We start from the raw sequence: 21,256 nt of genomic DNA on the forward strand, positions 1-21,256 counted from the left end.
GAGCAAGGTTCAGAGCTGCATAAGCTCTTACTCAGAGCCTTTCATCGGAGGCTCAAAAGGGGGTGGGGGGAAGGGTAGTGCTGCGGACCTGTGGGATCGGTCGACGCTATGCACGGCTCATGCGGCGCCTCCTGGTCTCGGACACCATCCGATGGTTCAGGGACATCTACATCGAACACATCACCGGCCACCGACAGTACCAGGAAGTGTGAGCCAGAACAACATCGTGCATCAACTATGAGAAAGGGACTGAGAGACTTTTTCCATTGGACCAAATGAACTGGAACCATAAACTCACTGAACATTAAATCTCACCAAATGAGGGTAAATCCATCCTCATCATCGTATCCACTCATTATACTCCACACGTGAACATGGGCATTATATGAACAACATACCCTCATATCTCAATGTCTGTACTTTGACCCGTTAACCTTTTACCCCCAATTGGGGATATTGCAGATTATGTATCCCTTACACCACCCGATCCTAAACCAAACTTCACATCCCTTGATAATCTGTACGTTATTCCCTGATAACCAGAAAGTTCTATGCTTAAACTCTGTGCCCTTTTTTTTATTTTGATCATCATCTTAATAAAATTATTAATTCTTCTTGTTCACAGATGGGGAAATTTGGCAGGGGAAGACTCCCAAGAGCTTTAACATCAGGCGTGGGAGTCTCTTCAGTATGAGCAAAAAGGCAGGTGACTGTCCAGCTATCCAGAGTGGCATTTGACATTCACTTGCTATCGAGGTAGGTGAATTCCAGGGCCAGGAGCCACGATCCTCTTTATAGGAAGGGACTGGTAGATACCAGTACTGCACCTTCCATGCCATACATTTACAATGTTCGACCTGGACAATGAAAGTCAATCATGTTCCAGTCTGGAACATTCCTCTGAAGCTAGCAATAGGATTTGGAACAGGCATTCACTCCCATCCTCTTAGAGCAAGCTGCACAAAGCCGGACCAGCAAGTTTCCCTAAACTCTGATATAAGAAGTTACTGTCGAACAACCTTGAAGCCATGCCAGAAAGGCAGGCATGACGTGCAGTAATTGGATCCTGGAGTTATGAAAGCATCTCCTTGATAGAGGACAAGGGCAGTGCTGCAGAGCAGAGGCTGGAAATACAATCATTCTACAGCCACAATGGTCTGAGAAAAGACAGGAGGGTCACCAGTTTCTTCATGAACATCATGGTTTAGAGAAAGCCCTTGGCTGGAAGAGGAAATCAGGAACTTATTTGTGAATGGCACCAAAATCATACCGGTTTGCTAGTGGAGGTACTGGACAGCTGGTGTTTGCTCCTTCAGGAGGGGTGGGATTTTTTCCAGTATAGTACGGAATGTCCCTATTTAGGAAGGACCGTTATTTTATTTTTTTTATTTTTAGCACAACATTCGTTTTTCCTGATCCATCCTTCCCCCCAAATGCCCATGTCCCATTGAACCTCACTGGAGTCAAAAGGGGTAAACCTGGTTTTTTGCATTCCTGTTTGCAACATTCAGCTTTGTATCAAAAGAAACAGCACAGCACTCTCGTTCTCATAAATTCACCTCTGAAGTTCCATTTTAAAAATAAAAGCTGAAGGTCAGGTCATACTTTGGGACCAAACAAAATTTAAATCAAGGCCTTCAACTAAATGTGTGGACTTCCATGCTTGTGTTTTGCGAGACTACTTACAACCTATTGCCTCCATAAATATCCAATATCCAAGACCCAGTTAGACAACACCCTCATTTTTTACTCTATTTTTCCTTTTCTACCATTGCAGGAAAGCATCTAAGGTATAAAAGACATACAAATATCTTGCTGGTCACCTTGCCACATACCATCAGAGACATCCAAGGCTAGTGTTCCATGCTGCAGTTTAGTCACACCAGGGAAGCAAAACTCCCTTGTAAAACTCTGGATTGCGGCCCCACTGAAGCAGTCAACCGGGGAAGGAGGAGGAGGCTGATTAGCAAAGTGAAGATGCTTTTATGTATACACAAAATATTTTGAAGAAGGTTTAAAAACAAAAGTAGGAAAGAAAATAGAGACAGATGGACAGAAACAAGTGTTTGCTGAAATACACTTGAAAACTGCAAAGGTCTCTAAGCAAAATCCACAGTTTCAGTAACTTATACCCATTACACAGAAGACACTACGGAAGAGACACTCATGCACTCCTCACATCAAGAATATTCATTTTGTTTTCTATCCTGCATCATCTTTGAAGGCATCTTCAAATCTGGGGTGGGAGGAGAGCTGGGGAGTGGGAGCTTGAAGGACTTCCTGGTAGGTCAACCGGTGTGGCAACAGCTAGTTTAAAGAGAAGCAAGCCAGGAAGCCCATCCTCCTCAAAAATGGTTCTATTTTAGGAGATCCAAAATAAACCCTCAGGGGTTTGGCCTCAAACCACTGCTAGCACAAATAACGCTTCTTGGCCAACTAGCAGCCTCAAAGGATGCAAGTGGGGAAATCCCTATGCTAACTTCACTCCAGCTCCGATACGGACTTCCAGCAATAGGCTCCTAATTAGACACAATGGGTAGGGAAGAGGCTGCAAAATTATTCAGCCCATCTCACCAGATGCATCTCATCCCAGCAGTGTTCAAAGGAGAAAAAAATGCAGCTATTTTGATTATGCTAAAATTGTGCCAGATACATGGGTGGGGAATGAAATATTGGACAGCAATGGGGAAAAAAGTGGCAGCAAAGGATGACAAGAGATGTGCTCTTTAAAAGGAGGAGTCTGTGGGATAAAAGCAGACAGCGAAAGACATCATCCCAGCGAAAGATGAGTGCCTTGAAATTCACCATCCTTACAGGAATTTTCTCATCATGTTCATCTCTAATATAACGCAGATTCCTACACCACTTAATCAAAAACAAATTAGGTTCCTGGTTTCTATCTAGGTATACAACCCCAGTGCTGCAGCATTTGAGTACCTCCCAGGCATGAATGAATGTATCTTCACAACCTCTCTATCATTATCCCCACTTTACAGACGGGGAACTTGAGACAGAAAAAATTTAAGTCACTTGTCCATGGTCACGCAAGGAATCAGTAGCGGAGCTGGGAACCAAGCCCCCAACTCCTGAGTCTCAGTCCAGTGCCTTAACCACTAAGCCATCCCCTTCCTCATCTAGAAGATATGTACTTCTGGAAAGAACGAAAGATGGGGATGGAGAAGTGCATCCTTTGTCAGCATTAGGTGGTAGAGTAAAGCAATGGCTTACCTGTCATTGTCACACAAAAACACACACACACACAGTGTGAAGCAGATGGCTTTTGCTGATACTGTCTCTTTATTGGCTCAGTTTAGATCCCTCAGGAGCCATTAGGCAGCATGAAAGAAATTAGTTGCACACCAAGCTAAACATACTTGCTAGCTTCACTGAAACCCTCAAGCTAGATGCCGGATGCTTAAATAAGCGCCATTGTCTGAGCTTCGAGACCACCGAACAGCTCAGCCTTCCCAACCACATTTATTTAGCGGGCCGCTTGGCAATGGGAGCTTCAGAGCCTGGTTTCCAAAGGGGCCGAGTGCTCGCAGCGCCCGTGATTCCAAAAGGAGCTGTTGGTTCACTGCACCTTTGCAAAAATCTAATCAGAGGCCAACCCTGGCTCTCTTGCAGAGGTAGCTGAGAAGCCCACACATCACACCTAGCCAGTTGCTCCAGTTCCTTCCAGTTGGCCATGTTTAGAATGATGAGCGGGTCTGGAGACAGAGCGTAAGATTCCAGGAGGGATCCAGTCTGGTGTTACACCTGGAGCTCCGCACACAGGCTGGGCCAGGCTGCTACTAGACAAAATACAGGCCTCTCCACATGCCCCCCTGGCCTCTCAGCATGCTCAGCAGAGATCTTTTCTCCCGCTAGACTGTCTGCATGCCTCCCGCATCACTTATTACCAATGACCGTCACAGTCCCTGCTGTACTTCACAGAACAGCAACGCGATCTGGGTCTGCCCAGACGGTTGTGACAGAAAAGTATCAGCCCCCTCCCCAACTCCCAGCTATGAACATGGCGCCCAGAAGGGGTGTCCTGCATTAGCTCGGCACTTACCCAACAACCAGATTTTGAGCAGGGTTCTTAAAAGCCAGTGTCCCTACAAGAACAGTGCAGATCCCACCTGGCCCCTTCTCACCAGACCTCCACCGTGCATTTCAGGCACAGGCTGAAGCCTTTGCAATTCTCTTTACACTGAAATCTAGGCAGGTGGGAAGGATACCAGAGAAGACAGGCAGCTGGGATTACACACAACAGTATTAGGAAATTAAGTGTACGTACTCAGACACCACTGCACTGACTCAGTCTCACCTCCTCCTCAGGCTGTGATTTGCCATGAATCACGCCAGGACTCATCCAGGAAGTTTCCACCAATTCCACAAACTTTGATGCTCCAAAACACTCTCTCTCCCTCCCCCCCCACCCCGCAGCAACCCATTCATAGGTTACACTGATCCCATGCCCCATCCCCCAAGAACAGCACACATGATTTGCACAGAGAAGCGGATCAGCCAAGCAGAAGGGAAATCTGTCCTAAGGTCCACTTTACACACACATGCGGGAACGAAAAGACCCTGACTGGAGAGTTGACAAGTGAAATGCCACTGACAGTCACAATTTCACTGTGAACACGTTGCTAGGCGAGGGGCAGACTGGGTGTGAGGTTAAGACCCATTGCAAATACAGGTTGCAATGGAGGCCCTGGGACAAACTGGGTCTGAGGGGCAGAGGGCTGTGAAGGCTGGTGTAGTGAAAGGTGTTGGTATTTGGCGGGGCATGGGGGAGGTGTCAATCACATTCTGGACACTTTAAGACATCCCCAGATTTCTGGAGGGTTTTACACCTTCCATTCACAGCACTGGCAACTGAGGGGCAGGCATTTCTTGTCCAACCTGGGAACAGAACAAGCCTCTGATTTGCTACCTTGCTCCTGATTGCCTACCTAACACTCTGGCTTCCTGCTGAATCTCAGCGGGGGCGGGGGGAGGCAAAGGTTTACCTAGACCTGCTAACATGTGAGAACTGCAAACTGCCTGTATTCACTTGGATTTTACCTCATAGTTGCTAAAATGAGGTAAGAACACACCTTTTTTCATAGTGAAGACAAGGCCTCAAAGGCTTGCCTTCGCTAGACTTTACCTCAAGTTAACCAATTGCCAATTAACATACTTTACACATTAGTAAAGACTAGTGTGGAGACTCCCATGTTTGCTCTTCAGCTGAGGACTCAGCCGGGAGAGGAAATCAAAGAGATTTCCCGATATGATAATTGAGAGGCGTATTCAAATGACTTGGGCATAAACTGAGTTCTGCTACACGGAGTTCCAAACCGGCTGATGGTGACCAACCACGGAACTGCAGCACACAGAGTTGCAGGGAAAGGGATGGGGAGAAATGAGTCTAGCAGGGAGCCAAAGGGATGGATGTGAGCACAGGCCATGTGGGACAGCTTTGTTAATGATCCAGAAGAGAGCGCCAACTGGACACTAATGAAATTCACTGAGGAGATGCAAATGTCAGGGAGAATGGTGAAAATAATGCATAAAGGGAGCCCAAGAGAGGTTACAAATACAGGCGGGAAATGAAGGCCAGAGAGGAAAACCAAGCGACTACATCTGAGGGGGAATGTTCTGAAGTGAAGGTATTCTGTGCGAGGGAATACACAGAAAGCAATTGATGGACATGCACACCAAAATATAGGCCCATGGGATTTTGGAATGCATATACAGTGTTGCATTGCACAGCAGGGAAGAGGGGGCACCTCCAGATGGTTCCAGAATGTCCACAATTGGAATATTGGATTTAAGATGTAGGCTCTGATATATATTCGAAATGAAGAGAGCAAGTACTCAGCCCTCTGACCTGATCCAGCAAACACTGAACCACATGAAGTCACTCAAGTCAATGGACCTACTCATGCATTTAAACCTAAGCACATGCTTGATGGCTAGGCAGGGATGGCTAAATATGCAGCTTTGGAAACAACTATCACACCTTATTCCAGGAAGAACTGGAAGTATTAGTACATAAGCTAAATTATGACTTAACTGGCATAACAGACACGGGGGAGGAGAAGGGTGATAAATCTCCTAATTGGAATATTGGTATAGAGGGGTATGGCTTGTTCAGGAAAGACAGAACGGAAAAAAAGGGAGGTGTTGCATTATACATCAAGAATATATCCGTTTGTTCTGAGGTCCAAGGGTGATGAAAGGCAAACCAGTTTAAAGTCTGTGGGAGAAAATAAATTGGGGGGGGGGGGGGGGAATCAGTGGAGATGTCATGGCAGGGTCTACTATAGACCAACAAATGAGGGGAAGGAGATGGACGAGACATTTCTAGAACAAATAACAGAAATATCCAAAACACAAGAGCTGGTAATAATGGGGGACTTGCACTACCCAGACATCTGTTGGAAAAGTAATATGGCAAATATCAAGACACGTACTTGGACTGTACTGGAGCCAACTTTTTGTTTCAGACAGTTAGACAGTAACCATGGTAACAGCCATTTTCGACTTGATTCTGACCAACACGGAGGAATTGGTTGTGAACCCCGAGGTGGAAGGCAATTCAGGTGAAAATGATCATAAAATCAGAGATTTCATTATTCAATGGAAAGGAAGGAGTGAGAGTAGCAGAATACGGAAAATGGAAATCCAAAAAGTAAAGTAACAGCTTTGGAGAACTGGTAGGTAAGGCCCTAGAGGAAGAAAAATCCGAGGGCTAAAAGGAGTTCAGGAGAGCAGACAGTTTCTCAAGAAGATAATATTAAAGGCATAACAGCAAACTATCCCAATGCGAAGGACAGCTAGGAAGAATAGTAAGAGGTCAATATGGCTCCATCAGGAGTTCTTTAATGACCTGAAAATAAAAAAGGATTCCTACAAAAAGTGGACACATGGACAAATTGCAAAGGAGGAGTACAAAAGAATATCATGAGCAGGTGGGACAAAATCAGAAAGGCTACAGCACAAAATGAGTTACAAATAGCAAGGAACACAAAAGGCAGTAAGAAGAGAATCTTTAAATACATTAGGAGTGAGAGAAAGACAAAGGAAAGTATAGGTCCTCTACTCCGAGGCAAGGCAAGCTAATAACAGACACATTAAAAAGACTGAGGTGTTTAATGCCTATTTTGCTTCAGTCTTCACTGAAATTTAATGGTGACCAGACACTCAATGTAATTAATATTAACAACAAGGGAGAAAGGAACACAAGCCCTCAGAGGACAAGAAGAGGTTAAAGTATATTTAGGTAAGTTAGAAGTATTCATGTTATTTAAACAACTAGCTGAAGCATCTCTGAACCTTAGCAATTATTATTGAGAAGTCAGAGGATGGGTGAGGTCCCAGAGGACCAGAGAAGGGCCAACATAGTACCTATCTTTAAAAGGGAGAACGAAGAGGGACTGGGAAATTATAGGTCGGCCAGCCTAACTCTGATACTAGGAAAAATACTTGAATAAATTAAACAATCAGTTCATAAACTCCTAGAGGTTAAATAGCCGACATGGATTTGGCAAGAACAAATCATGTTAAACCAACCTAATTTCCTTCTTTGACAGCATGACTGGCCTACTGGATAGGTAGTCGACATGATATATCTTGATTTTAGTAAGGCTTGAGACACATGGCTTATGAGAATATCATGTGGGAAACTAGAGAAGTGTGGTCTAGTTCAGACCTCAGTAGCACAGGAGCCAAATTAGCAATCAGCATTATGCTGAAGAGCCACAGCAGTGTGAATTGATTGTTTCATTTCGTATTTATTTATATTTTATTCTCACAGCAAGATGACTGACCAAGTATTCTATCATTGGTTAATTACATAGGAAAAGCATCCCGATTGGTGAATAGCTTTGACTGGTTAATAATTCAAATCACACCGTGTTTTAATATCATATGCTGTAAAGAGCTGCAGGAGACACATTAAGAAGCCACTTGCAGCGCCAAAGCCTCAATCTGAGTATCACTGGTCTAGATGAACTGACTGTAAGATGGGTGAAAAACTGGGTGAAAGACTGTACTCAGAGTAGTTATCAATTGTTCACTGTCAAACTGGGAGGCTGTATCTAGCAAGGTTCTACAAGGGCCAGCCCTACATCTGGTACCATTCAATATTTTCATGAATGGTTTGGAAAGTGGAGTGGAGAGTACGCCTATAAAATATGCGCCCTCCCACACCATGCTAGCACTTCGGAGGGCAGGATTAGAATTCACAACATCCTTGACAAATTGGAGAATTGGTCTGAAACTAACATGATGAAAATCAATAAAGACAAGTGCAAACAACCACCACCAAATGGTGAATAACTGGCATATTTAGATTATATAATATTGTACTATATTATATATTTTCTTACCTATCTTGTCGCCCTCATACCTTGTAACCAACATGGCTACAACACTGCCCAGAATAACTGGCTCAGCAGTAGTACTGCTGAAAAAGATCTGGAAGTTACAGTGGATCACAAACTGAATTTGAATAGGCTTAAAAGGATTTGATTTTTATTGGTAAGTGTCATTAAATGTCAATATCACTGTACACACAAAAAGTGGCAAAAAATATTTCCATCAGTAATCACTGAAATGTTCAGACAGGTGAGGTAAGAAAAATGCTGCTGGAGTATTTAGAGTCTCATTTAACGATGACAGGTTTCAGAGCAGCCGCCGTGTTAGTCTATATTCACAAAAAGAACAGGAGGACCTGTGGCACCTTAGAGACTAACCAATTTATTTGAGCACGAAAGCTTATGCTCAGATAAATTGGTTAGTCTCTAAGGTGCCACAAGTCCTCCTGTTCTTTTTTCATTTAACAATATTTACTTTGTGTATTTTGAAGTGTGATGGTGACAATTTGTGTTCTAACAGTTGTAAAGCTTTGACTTTTTGAATCTCAGCATCTACTGTCATTAAACAACAATTGTCTGACCCCCATAGTTTGACCCCTCAATTTCCCACAATTAAAAATTAAAAAAAAATATTTTAAAGACGTTTTAAAAACAAACATTGATATTAACCAGCAAAATTACAAATCATCAATCAAATTCTGCCAAGCCGAAATATGACTCAACAATGTGATGCAGTTGAAAAAAGGATCAATATTAAGAGGAGTGTTGTATGTAAGACATGGGAGGTAATTGTGCGGCTCTACTCAGCACTGGCGAGGCCTCAGCTGCAGAACTGTTTCCAGATTTGGACACCACAGTTTTGATGTGGACAAACTGAAGAGAGTCCAAAGGAGAGCTACAAAAATTACCAAAGGCTTAGAAAATGTGACCTATGAGGAAAGGTTTAAAAACACTGGGCCTGGTTAGTTCTGAGAAAAGAAGACTGACGGGGAACCTGATAAGTCCTTTGTCTGAGTTTTCACAGATTGTGAATGAGGCAAGTTCCAGGTCGGTTAGTCAGCAATTTCATCACTCTGGTGTTGCTTTAGAGAAAAGGTCACACTCTGTATTCATTTGTTTTGTATCACAGGGTAAACAGTGAAGTGGCAAAACTTTGCCGATAAGAAGTTATTTAGGTTAGTCAAGGCTTTACAAGACCGTGAGGAACTTCAGAGGCATCTCATGGCTTATCTACACATGGAGTTAATCTACTGGATTACTGCCAGCAGGGACAAGGCACCGTTATTCTGGAGTAAGAGCGTCTACACATAGGGCATGGCTACACTCGAAACTTCAAAGCGCTTCTGCTGCGAGAGCGCTCCCATGGCAGCGCTTTGAAATGCGAGTGTGGTCGCGCGCCAGGGCTGGGAGAGAGCTCTCCAGCGCTCCTGCTACTCCACCTCCACGAGGGGATTAGCGCCGAGGGCTGGGAGAGAGCTCTCCAGGCGCTCCTGCTACTCCACCTCCATGAGGGGATCAGCGCCGAGGGCTGGGAGAGAGCTCTCCAGCGCTCCTGGTTCTCCACCTCCACGAGGGGATCAGCGCCGAGGGCTGGGAGAGAGCTCTCCCGGCACTCCTGCTACTCCACCTCCACGAGGGGATCACTGCCGAGGGCTGGGAGAGAGCTCTCCCGGCGCTCCTGCTACTCCACCTCCACGAGGGGATTAGCGCCAGGGCTGGGAGAGAGCTCTCCCGGCGCTCCTGCTACTCCACCTCCACGAGGGGATCAGCGCCGAGGGCTGGGAGAGAGCTCTCCAGCGCTCCTGCTACTCCACCTCCACGAGGGGATTAGCGCCAGGGCTGGGAGAGAGCTCTCCCGGCGCTCCTGGTTCTCCACCTCCACGAGGGGATCAGCGCCGAGGGCTGGGAGAGAGCTCTCTTGGCGCTCCTGGTTCTCCACCTCCACGAGGGGATTAGCGGAGAAGCTGCAGCGCTGTAAAGTGCCAGTGTAGCCACAGCCTTAAAGTTATTCAGGAACAGCCAATTCACAGCCTACCTTAGGCCACGGGCAGCAGGACAGCACAGGACGTGGTGTTGACAAATGCAAACGCTCACACATTGGAAGGAAGAATTTGAATCACTCAGCCACATTCGTGGGTTCTAAATGAATTGTAACCACTCAAGAGAAAGCCCTGGGTGTCACTGTGGATAGACAGATGAACGAAAACCATCTCAACGTGCAGCAGCAGTCAGGAAAACCCAGCCCTAAAATGCTAGCTTACATACGGAATAGGATGAAGAACACTGCTAATGCATTTGACTGGGCACCAGGTCCCCTTGGTTCAATTTCCAGCTCCACCACTGACCCGCTGTCATTTCACCTCTTGGTGCCTCTGTTTCCCTGCCCACCTTCTCTCTCTCTGATCTCTTGGTGCAAGGAATATACAGTTTGTGGCAAAACAGCCCTCCCCCACCCTCCTGTAATATAAATAATATTTACATCAGAGCAACTGGGAAAAAAATGGGACAGCAGGGGAGAGAGGCACCTATGTAAGAAAAAGTCCCCAAAAATGGGACTGTCCCTTTAAAAACAGGACATCTGGTCACCCGACCCCTGAGGTACATCCTTACATGGAACATTGTTCAGCTTTGGTCTCTCTCTCTCAAGGATGTAGGAACAGCAAGGGTAGTTCAAAGAGTGATTAGAGGCCTAGTGATATCTCCATAAGAGAAGAGATTGAAAAGAATGGGATTGTTTATAACTTAGTGAGGAGATGAATCGGAGGGGACATGACAGCAGTATACAAAGTAATGAACAGGATGATCTCATGTGGATGCTTCTATTCACCTTCCCATATAACACAAGAATAAGGAGACCTTCCGTGAAACTGAGAACTAACAAGTTGGTACTTTATACCCACTGTAGACAACCTGTAGAACTCATTTCCTGCGCAGGGAAATTATTCCACCGTTGTCCAAGGTGGAGTTCCTTGCACCTTTCTCAAAAGCATCTTGTATAGTCCCCTGTCTGAGAGGTAGGAATACTGAAGATCACTATTCCATTAATTTAAAAAAATCTAGCCCCTCTGATTACGTATGGCAAATGGGGCTTGCAGTTCCACATTTTTATAGCAATACTGCTTCAGAAAGCTCCAGACACTGACCACAATATCATACAGTTAAGAATCCTGTCACCTGTCACCACAGTGCAGAGCTAGTAGACAATTTCACAATGAGGCAGTGGAGAAGGGAAACCCAAAGTGGACAGAGAGAAATGCAGCTGTTGCATGAGAATGCTTTCATAAGGAAGTCCGCATCCTGGAGGCCGAATGATCACTTAAACAGGAAGCGGCCCTGAGTCACAATGGTTGCACAATCTTCTGGTACCCTGCAAAAACTGGAGACAGCTTAGGGCCAAGGACACACTGTTTTAAGAAGCTGGCTGCGCCCATGGTTGGTGAAGACTCTTCAACTCTGTATAAGAAACTTAGTCTCTGCCCTTTCCAGCACCCTGGACATACATTCAAAGCAGTATTTGCATAAAACTAGGAATTAAAAGTTTCCCGCCTTGAGCCTTAAAATGGACAGCGGTGCTCAAAAGCCTATTAAGGAGTTGGCTGCAGGAAGACACTAGATTTAGCTTTCCTGATCTTGTGGGTAAAGCCGGTAGGTAAATATCGCCATTTTACTGATGGAGACGGGGAGACAGAGGTGATGGAACTCTACCACAAACTCAGCGTGTGTGAACCAGGGTGAGTTCATTGCAGAACCTGATTTCCTAATGCCCAGCCCACAAGATAATTCTGCCTCCTTTCACGGGGCCTCTCAAGCGCCACTTACACCTACCGTGCTAGTAAAGAATCCCCACTGCACATCATAGGGTCCGGGCTTCCCTGAATGGTGAGCATCACTTGCCACTGACTGCAAAGCAAGTGCACTCACCACCCCACTTGTCGCACCTGCCTAAGAGGCAGCGTGGTCTAATGGATAGGGTACCACCCTGGTGTTCTAGTCCCAGTTTTGCTACCAACTGGCTGGCTGGCTGACCTCCAGTGAGCCACTTCCCCTCCCTGGGCCTCTGGTTCCCCCTCCAATCCGATCTGTTTAGACTGTAAGCTATTTGGCGCAGGGACTGCCCCAGTGGAGCATGGATTTCAGCCGGGGCCACTAAGCGCTGCCAGAATAAAAAAGAAAAGGCAACTGCAAGCAACCCACCCTGATGGATGCTGCCTCCTGCCAGTTCTGAAATCTTCCAAATGACTGGCAGCGTAAGAGCCTGCTCCCGTGCATTTACGCTGGGTGAAGCGGAGCACCTTCTTGCCAGCACATCTATCGGGGATGCTCTCCTCTTCAGCCAGCAGCTGCCAGGCGGTAAAATTGCAGGCAGGCCCTTCCCTTAGATACACGTGGGATGCAGCAGGTTTCTGATCCCTCAGCCAGCCCTCGGCCAAGCAGGGCATCTGCCGAGTATTTATTCAAACACACCCAAACGGCCGATTTCCTAGAATGACAGATGTGGGCTGCTATTTGGTCCTTTCAGATAGGAACAAAAGCCCTCTCCAAAAGCACAAAGGCAGACAGAGAGAGAGAAAGCCTGAGCTTAACCCGGAGCCACCTGCCAGAGGCCCTCATTCCCCTTCCCTGCACAGCCAAACCTGGGCCTGAGCATTGAAACAGTTTGTGTCAACAAGGCATCACTTCCGCCCAACCTGCCTCTGCTTAGGGAACTCACGTCATTGGGGGGAGGGGGGTAACCACCCCTGCCTCCCAAGTGCATCCAATATTCCTGGCACATTTTATTTTCCCTACCTTGCTAAAAATAAAACGCACATCAAGCTTCCGACCAGGTAATCAAGAGTGCTTTCCTGAGACGTAGGAGAAAAGCACACAAGCCAGCGAGGCCACAACCTGTGAGCAACAACTTGCGAGAAACGTAATCAGAGGGGGCAGCAAGTGAGAGGGAGGGAGGGGAGGGATTGTGAAACTGAATGAATAGATCAAATCAGGTAAAGGGCAACATGGAGGCAGCACTAATAGTCTCCAGTGACTCACTGTTTCACAGTGACAACAAACTGCAGGGTTGGGAGGGGCGGGGGGGGGGGGGAATTATGGTTTTGTAGGAGATCGGCCTGAACTGCAAGTTTCTGATCAAAAAAAATTCTGGACTATTCAGGCCCAGGGATGTGGTTTGGGATCATCCCATTCGGACTGCTTAAAAAAAAAAAGTCTACTGACGGGGATTTTGGAGGCTGACCCATTCCTGTTCTTCCCAAAAGGTGGTGGGTTGGGTTGCAGAACTTTGAGAGAACATGGCTTGGGAGGAAGAAAAAAGAAGTGGGGGGGTGGGGGGAAGGCAGGGTGGGGGTGCAGGGAAGGTTAAAGACACATGCATACTGGAGATATTAGTGCAGGTGTAGCTAGGCTCATCTAGTCACATCAGGGCTACAACAGTGCAAACCCCAAGCATAGCACACCCTGCACTGGTATAATACAGGGCTTGCACCAGACACTTCGCCCCGAGTAAGCGCTGCTATATCTACACTGGTACAGATATCCTCATTATAAAGCCCAGACTCTGTCACACTTTCTTACATGGAGTACTGCCTTGCTTCATTCACAAACAGTCCCTCCCATTTCAGTGGGATGTCTAGCACTAATCAGCATAAGGAGAGTGGCAGAATCCACCCCTAAGCGAGCAGTGGGTTTGAGGTGTATTGCTGAGGAGTGGTTTTCTGAAGGCTAGGATGGAACATAGGCCAAGTGACGGCACAATAAATGCAGCAAGGACCAAGAACAGAAAGATCCAACAGGACTTGCAACCAGTCCAAATCAACTACATGCGACTTTTAAAGAATCCAGTTTGAGTTATGCCCAGGTTCACACACACACCACCAACTCCAGCAATTACTGCCTGCCAACCTGCCATCTGCATGCAGTTCCAGCTGGGCAAGTTACTCCCCTTCCTCTCTAACTCCTAAAAAATCCCTCCAGAGTAGGCTTTGCTGCAGCAGAATGCTTATTCCATTTCCACCCATGTGGAGGCTACATCTCTATACACACCACCCGTGAAAACACTTCAGGACTCTCTGGGATAAGAGGTGTTACAGAAAAGTAAGCAATGACCAAACAACAAAGCTCTTCCCCTGCCATTCAACTCTCACATCACAGCCACCGTCCTGCTGGCCAAACAGAACTCCCAACAGACACCCGCTGAGGATACCATTTGAAAAACAGTCAAAAGTGTTTCTGTTGGGATGCTCCCTGAGTTAGGAAGATAAAGAAAGGCAGGGAAATACACAGCCTTTGCAGCCTACGGTGTCCGAGTCAGGGCACTCTTCTGAGACAATAAGCACTTCTGTTATTTTAGAAGATTCATCATGCTATGCTCCAGCAACATGATGAACATGGTATGGATCAAGAGAGACAAACAGGCACGGTCACCCTTAACACGTTGCCTGACATAATGAACGTCCCACATGAGGTGTAGAAATCTGAGCAGAGAAGTGGGTGGATTGTGGTGTCTCTGCTCTGTGCTTTCAGTTATTAAACGGTGAGAATTCTCCAGTCAGAAATGGATTCATTGGGAATCATGCCACCCTAAAAAATCCCCCTGTTGACCCTCTCACGCACCTCCAAAAAAGGCTGAAGGGGTAGAGTTCATTGGAGCAGCAGATTCAACTCTAAACGCCATCCTGTTCATTCTGGGTCGAGACAGAGAGATTACTATAAACAAGTACTTTTAAACTGGGTTAGGGTTAGAGATCTTCTCCGTTTGAGCTAGCCAGCTAACCACAGCAACCACTGTCATCACTCACCGGAACCGGTTGCAGGACTACATTATAAATTCTTTGGCGGCAAGGACCATCTCTTTGTTCTACATCAGTACAGTGCCTCGCACACTGGGGTCCTGGTTGATGACCAGGCACGACCACAATACAAATGGTCACTCTACGTAGCATTTGAGTTAGGAGGAATGAGACTCCATATATATTTCAGGATTTTCATAAGACTAGTTCTACTGCAAACAAGTCACTCTGGTCTGTTGCCTATTACAAACTGGCAGTGAAGTAGGTAAGTGAAAGTGTCCTGATCATGCAGCAGACAAAACAATTTTTGCAGCATCAAAGAAACTCAGTGACAACTCCTGGATTTTCCCAAGTCACAGGAAGGACTCCCCCCACTGCATCTGTCAAGTTCTTTACTCTTATTATACATGGGAGAGTCCCCTCTTCAGAGTGCACAAATAGCTCCTGACTTCAGAGAACACAGCATCACCAGGAGATTAGAACAAACTAGCATCTGGCTCCAACAGTGAGTAACACCAGGTGGTTGCTTCAAGGGAAGGCCTTATCCCAGCCTCCCACCATAATGCTACTAGCAAAGGTACGGACTGATAGAACTGACCTTGCTGTGTGGTCCAGGCTAGAGAGAAGGGGATGCTAAGCAACAGTGGCCCATGTTCTGTAGTCTCTTCTCTTCTATTCTGCATTCACTACCCTATTCAAAAAGGCCTAATTTGTTTGTCTTACCAAAGTTATTAGACTCAATTATACCATGCGGCACTGACCCATTCAGAGTCCATCGATCCCAAATGGCTCACACTGGGGGCTTTGACCCATCGCACCATGCAACCGGGATGACAAACATTTCCAGTGTGCAAGCTACTCTCTGATCACAGTGGCAAAGGGAGGTTGGTCAGCACTGGGAAGGTAAAGCTTTCCCTATGCTTTGGACAGTCAGCAATTGGTGTAGCTGTAGTGATGCTGACCCCTGTGTGGAAACAAGGGCAAGCTTGTGTTTGCACTGATTGAGGTCCCATTAACACAAGGTCAGACTGATGCACTCCCCCATCTTACCCTTGTCCATACATGGAGTAGCTGAGCTGGGGCCAAGCCCTAAATGTTGACCCTGGGCTATTCCTAAGCAAGGGAAAAAGACAGGCATTTCAGAAGTGGCATGAAAACAGGAGAGTGCAAGTCAAACTTCTTCAGAGAAACCGTCCAAACTGCAGAGGACACAGCGGCCAGGGGAAAACCAAACGAGAACACAAATCAGAGCTAATGAACCCCCCGCCACCCCCCCGGAGAGGGGAGTGTGCAGCGAGGAAGGCGGGGCAACTCAGAGAGATACTAAGGGCTATAAGCAACCAGTTATGTCAGCTGGTTATTTATAGAGCAATAAGGAGAACAAGACCAGCTGACACATTACTGGGGACATGTGGTGGGTGGGGGAGGGCTACCAAACCTCACTACCTGAGCAACAAAAGCCTCAAGCCAAAGGATGCTGGAAGGAGCGTCCAAGTCCTGCGTGTGTTGTGCAGCAACAGGAGTGACTAGAGCTTTGTCCATCAGCTGTAACCATCACGAATGGGCGTCCTCTGGCTGTGCTTCCACAGCCCCTTTCTATTTCCTTCCTCAGGCAGAAACTTCTGCAAGAACCATATTCAGCCCCCGCTTCCCCCCAGGTGGAAAAAAGCTACAAAATTGCCTCATTGTGGTCGGTTTGGGGTTGGTCTCTTCCTGCAAGAGGGCTCAGCCATGAGAGAAGAGAATGAAGAATTCTCCTCTGTGCGTCCACCTCCCTTCCCTTTTCCCCAGGCTGTCTATTGCATTTCACCTCCCATCACTCTGCATGCTTAAGCCATTTGCAAGCCATTCCTTTCCAAGGGGTCTCAAGGTTTCAGCTGGGTGCACAGAAAATACAGCTTCAGCACATGGTTAGCAAGGCCCCCGCAATCCCTTTTATGTAGGATTATATGGGCTGCAGAGACATGAGCGAGTCTGATTCAGAGACGTTCATAAACTGTTCAGTGCCAACTGGACACACTGACAAATCCCACCACTGAACGCGACAGGGTTAAGAGAAGAGAGGCCTTACAAAAACCCTAAGATGAAATATAACCTTGGCACAAAGCTGTTACCCTTCCAGGGCTGCAAGGATTCCTCACTCAGAATCTTTGCCAATTTCCTCAGGGAAGAAAGCAGCAGATTAGAAGGACAGAGCATTTGAAAAGGAAAGACAGGACCCTCTGTAGTTGTTGTCCTGGCTCCTTGCGCCCAATCACCCTACAGCTTTGGGATCCTTCCAATCCAAGTGTGATCTGTGCAGCTCAGGCTCATCTAATACCTTCCAAGCATTCCTCCTTTAGGAGGGCCGTCCCTTTGAGATTTGGACCCATCCCACACAAGCATGGTCATTCTGCCATATTTCCTCCCAACTGCTACTGTGAAATTACATCAAATGTGGGAGGATGGAAATGGGGACTCTAGAAACAGTGCCTTGTTAATTTCATGTCATTTTTAAATTCCTGATACCAATGTTCTGTTTGCATCTATTTGGACCTTGGAGAGGATGGGGAGATGGGACTCTGGATGAGGCATCCAGCAGGGCTTCTCTTAGGCAGGTGATGGGGTAAGTGGATCACTGTGCTGTTGGGAAAGGAAAACACCACAAACACTTTTCACTGAGTCATGGTACAGGCATTTAACAAGTGAATGCATGCAGCTGGCCATGTGACATGCTCCAGAAAAGCTGTATCTGATACATGGAGGCTCCTCCATGGGGACAGGAAAGAGAATGGCCGGCAGATAAATCAGTTCCCGGTTAGGCAGTGTGTCTTGGCAATGCAGATCCTGAGGAGTTATGGAGCTAGCAGGTTACCTGGTGTAACTACCCAGGAGAGAGGTGCAAGACAGATAGACAGGAGGACATGAAACAAGATGTTTCTACAGCTAAAATGCACCGATCGAGCCCATCCCTCCCTTCTGGCGTTTGTGATGTAATTTCCTGTTGGAAACAAACAGGAATCAGAAGTAGCAGGTTTAAGTTTGAAAGGGACTGACTGGCCTAAGGTGTTAATAACAAGACACAGAGCCTTTCACCTCTAAGGCGGGGGGGGGGGGGGGGTCCTCAATCCACTTCCTAGCAAACAGATGCCCACATCACAAAAAAACGCCACAACTCCACAGAGGCATCAGCACACAGATGGGACATTATCCCTTGCTCAGCAAATAGGGGCAGTTATAAGGGCCATGCAAAATCCGAATAAAGAGCGAGCTTCAATTGCCAGCACTGTCACTCCAGCCTCTTTCATCAGCATCACAGAGTAAAAGGAAAATAAATTAAATATTACCAGAGAAGGGAGGGGTGAATATTTTCAACCCAAAATACACACATTTGGCTGAGGCCAGTAGTCTATTTCATACAAAATTCTCTTAGTCTGGACCCAAGACAGAGCCAAGTCCCTTTGAGGCTCATTTCAGTTCTTCCTTCCAAATCCCATTCCCCTAAGCCTCTGTAGTTAATTATATTTCCTATCAGGGATTTGTGAATGAGCATGTGTATGTGTTTGTACTATAGGAAATGAGTTGATATTGGCAGTCACATTTAATTTAAAGGTAAACACCACTGTAAACCATTAACTCAGCAGTGACCTCCGTACTTTGCACAGTACCGCAAAATACATACATAAGCTTAAAACGAACCCCTGCTTAAATTAATCGTACAGGCTGAATAGTCCATCCCAGGCACCTGCGAGCCAGCGACAAGCGGAACAAGCAGGTGTCATTTCCTGTTTTTCTTTGCAAGATGCTTCTGGGATTTCCTTTGCCTATCAGATAAGATTGGCCAGCTTTAGTCTCCATGACGTGACCAGATAGGCCACCTGGTTTGCTGCGATGGTCATAAGCCATTTAACAATAAGTTTGTCCTTTTGGTACCTGGATATGCCAGAGTCAAATGTAAACACTTGCACCACATCTGCAGGGTTCAGGGCAAATGAGGATGAAGCATGTGTGGGAGGGAAGGGTTAGATTGAACACTCCTCCTCCCCTCCCCTCCACCCCCCGCAATAGGTGGGGCCTCGCTCCCAACAGTCCTGCATTATTTTGAATGCCATAGGGTGAATCTGCAGTGAGAGTCCCAGAGGTGCAGGGGCCCTCGGTGAAAGCAGCACCATGGCACAAACCTTGGGTGGGTTTCTAACCAGAAGGCAGGGATTAAGGGTCAGGGTTTCACATACATCTACAGGAGTTCAGTGCCTAACTCCCACTGACCGTCTTCAGGCTTCTTTGAAAATCCCAGCCTGTATCTCGACCTTTCAGTTTGCAAAAGGCTAAAGAAAAAAAAAAGGGGGGGGGAGGGGGAAGGGGAAGAGATCTCAACATTACACCTTTCTGGTACAATTTACCACTTCCCAAGACTGTATCAATAACTCATTTGGGCGGGAGCTTCAGAAGCACAAGCCAAAAGAGCAGCTTCTAACTGAAACCGTGGTTCTTTTAAAATCTCTTCTTTATTTATAAGTGAATTTACCACTGGCAAAAGGCTCTGACAGCCTTGGAGTCTGAAATCCTCTATCCAGAGAAGAGGGGAAGCACTGGCAGGGGCTATGCAAGCTCCCCCCACTCCACCTGTGTGCCGCAACCGTAGCCTGGGGTAACTGCCTCCAGGGGCAGGAGGGCTGGGCACAGCCTCCATGGTCTAATGAACATTTGGCCTCTCCAATAGGACTGCCAACTAGGGGGACCATTGGCTGCAAATGTGGGTAACTTGCCCTTTAGGAACAGGGCTGAGGCCCATCAAAACTCATTTCACACAGGCCAAACAGACAGCAGATAGTCATGACCAGTGGTTACTATCAACCTGGGCTGGATTTGATTTTACCCCAGTGACTCTTGGTTGGAAGGCTCTGCACCCCTCTACCAATCCCCCAAGCACTCCTGTCTGCTCCACGGACCTGATCCAAAGCCCAGTGAAGACAGTGTGAGCCTTTCCATGACTCCCACTGACGTCAGTGGGCTCTGGAGCAGCTCCAAGATGAAGTTCCTATGTTTCCTTCAACGAGAAACTATAGGAGTGGCACCCAACCCTATCTAAGGCCAATGAGAATCTAGATTAATGAATTCAGAGATGAAGAAAATTCCCCCTCGGCACACACAATACTGCAACACATCTCTCCAGCAATGTGATCGAATGCGAGCGCATCAGAACGGGTCCCGGCTCGCCACACTGGCTTCCCATACAATAGAGGCTCAAGAGCGCAGTCCCTATCTTTAAGGCACTTAATGGCCTGCACCCAGCATATCTCAAAGACCCTAAAGCTCCGGGATGAGGACTGTGGTTTATGACTCTGCTCTTCCGGTACAACAGAACTTAGAACCCTAAGAATAAAGCTCATCTGTGCCAGAGATGGAGCTTTCTCGGAGGCTGGTCCGCGACTGTGGAATGAACTCCCCCAGGAACTCAGGACACCACAAGTCTCCCCGTCTCCTGCACCAAATACCCAGCACACCTCTTTAACCTGCCTTCTCCATTATAAACACAGAACAACATGGGTATTAACAACCACACGCACATAATTCTCCCCCTGGGAGAGAATGAACCACACACGAAAAGATCCACTTATCCGCATTGCTTAATGCACTATTAAAAGGTGCTCAGATACTTTGGTGATGAGGTTAGATTAAGAACATATATAGAATAGACACATCTGCCTAGCCCTCTTTTCCCCATGCACTCTGCTAGCACTTCCACGAAAGGAACCTTCAACCCCCCAAGAAATACAGATAAACAGCAGAGCAGCAGCTCTGGCAGCCTGTAGCCCTGAAGCCATTGCCTATTTTTATTCCACCATTGCAAGCTTGAGAGAGGGGGTTTTATTTACATGGCCTTGACGTCCAGTGAAGTACAGCAGAATGGGAGTTCTTAATGTCATTTTGTCCCTTCCTCAGCTATACATTTACAAGGATTTTACCATCTCCCCAGGCCCAGTAAACGCCTCCTTGAAACAGTCCAGAGAAACACTCTGGACTTTGTGCCTGCATGCAGAGAACCCCAGCTTAATGTACTAAATAAGTGACAGGCCACATGTTAGAAATTACTTGTCCAGAACCCATTAGACTCAGGCACTCTGCATTTCTTCA

The 21,256-nt window shown here is 46.7% G+C and overlaps 1 protein-coding gene across 2 annotated transcripts in view; it reads right to left on the bottom strand.

Moving 5' to 3' along the window:
• The window catches only part of MAPKAPK2 (MAPK activated protein kinase 2), a 78,448-nt gene that overhangs the window by 30,359 nt on the left and 26,833 nt on the right, over positions 1-21,256 (bottom strand). The window contains exon 1 of one of the 2 annotated variants that reach the window (XM_048826939.2): positions 12,549-12,638. The exons of the other annotated variant lie outside the window; for it this stretch is intronic. Within the exon in view, the coding sequence (XP_048682896.1) occupies positions 12,549-12,623 (75 nt within the window). The 5' untranslated portion in view covers positions 12,624-12,638. Of the gene's footprint in view, positions 1-12,548; positions 12,639-21,256 lie in introns of those variants that run through there. 2 annotated transcript variants of the gene reach the window in all.

This window comes from Caretta caretta, chromosome 21 (assembly GCF_965140235.1).
Source record: "Caretta caretta isolate rCarCar2 chromosome 21, rCarCar1.hap1, whole genome shotgun sequence".
NCBI lineage: Eukaryota > Metazoa > Chordata > Testudines > Cheloniidae > Caretta > Caretta caretta.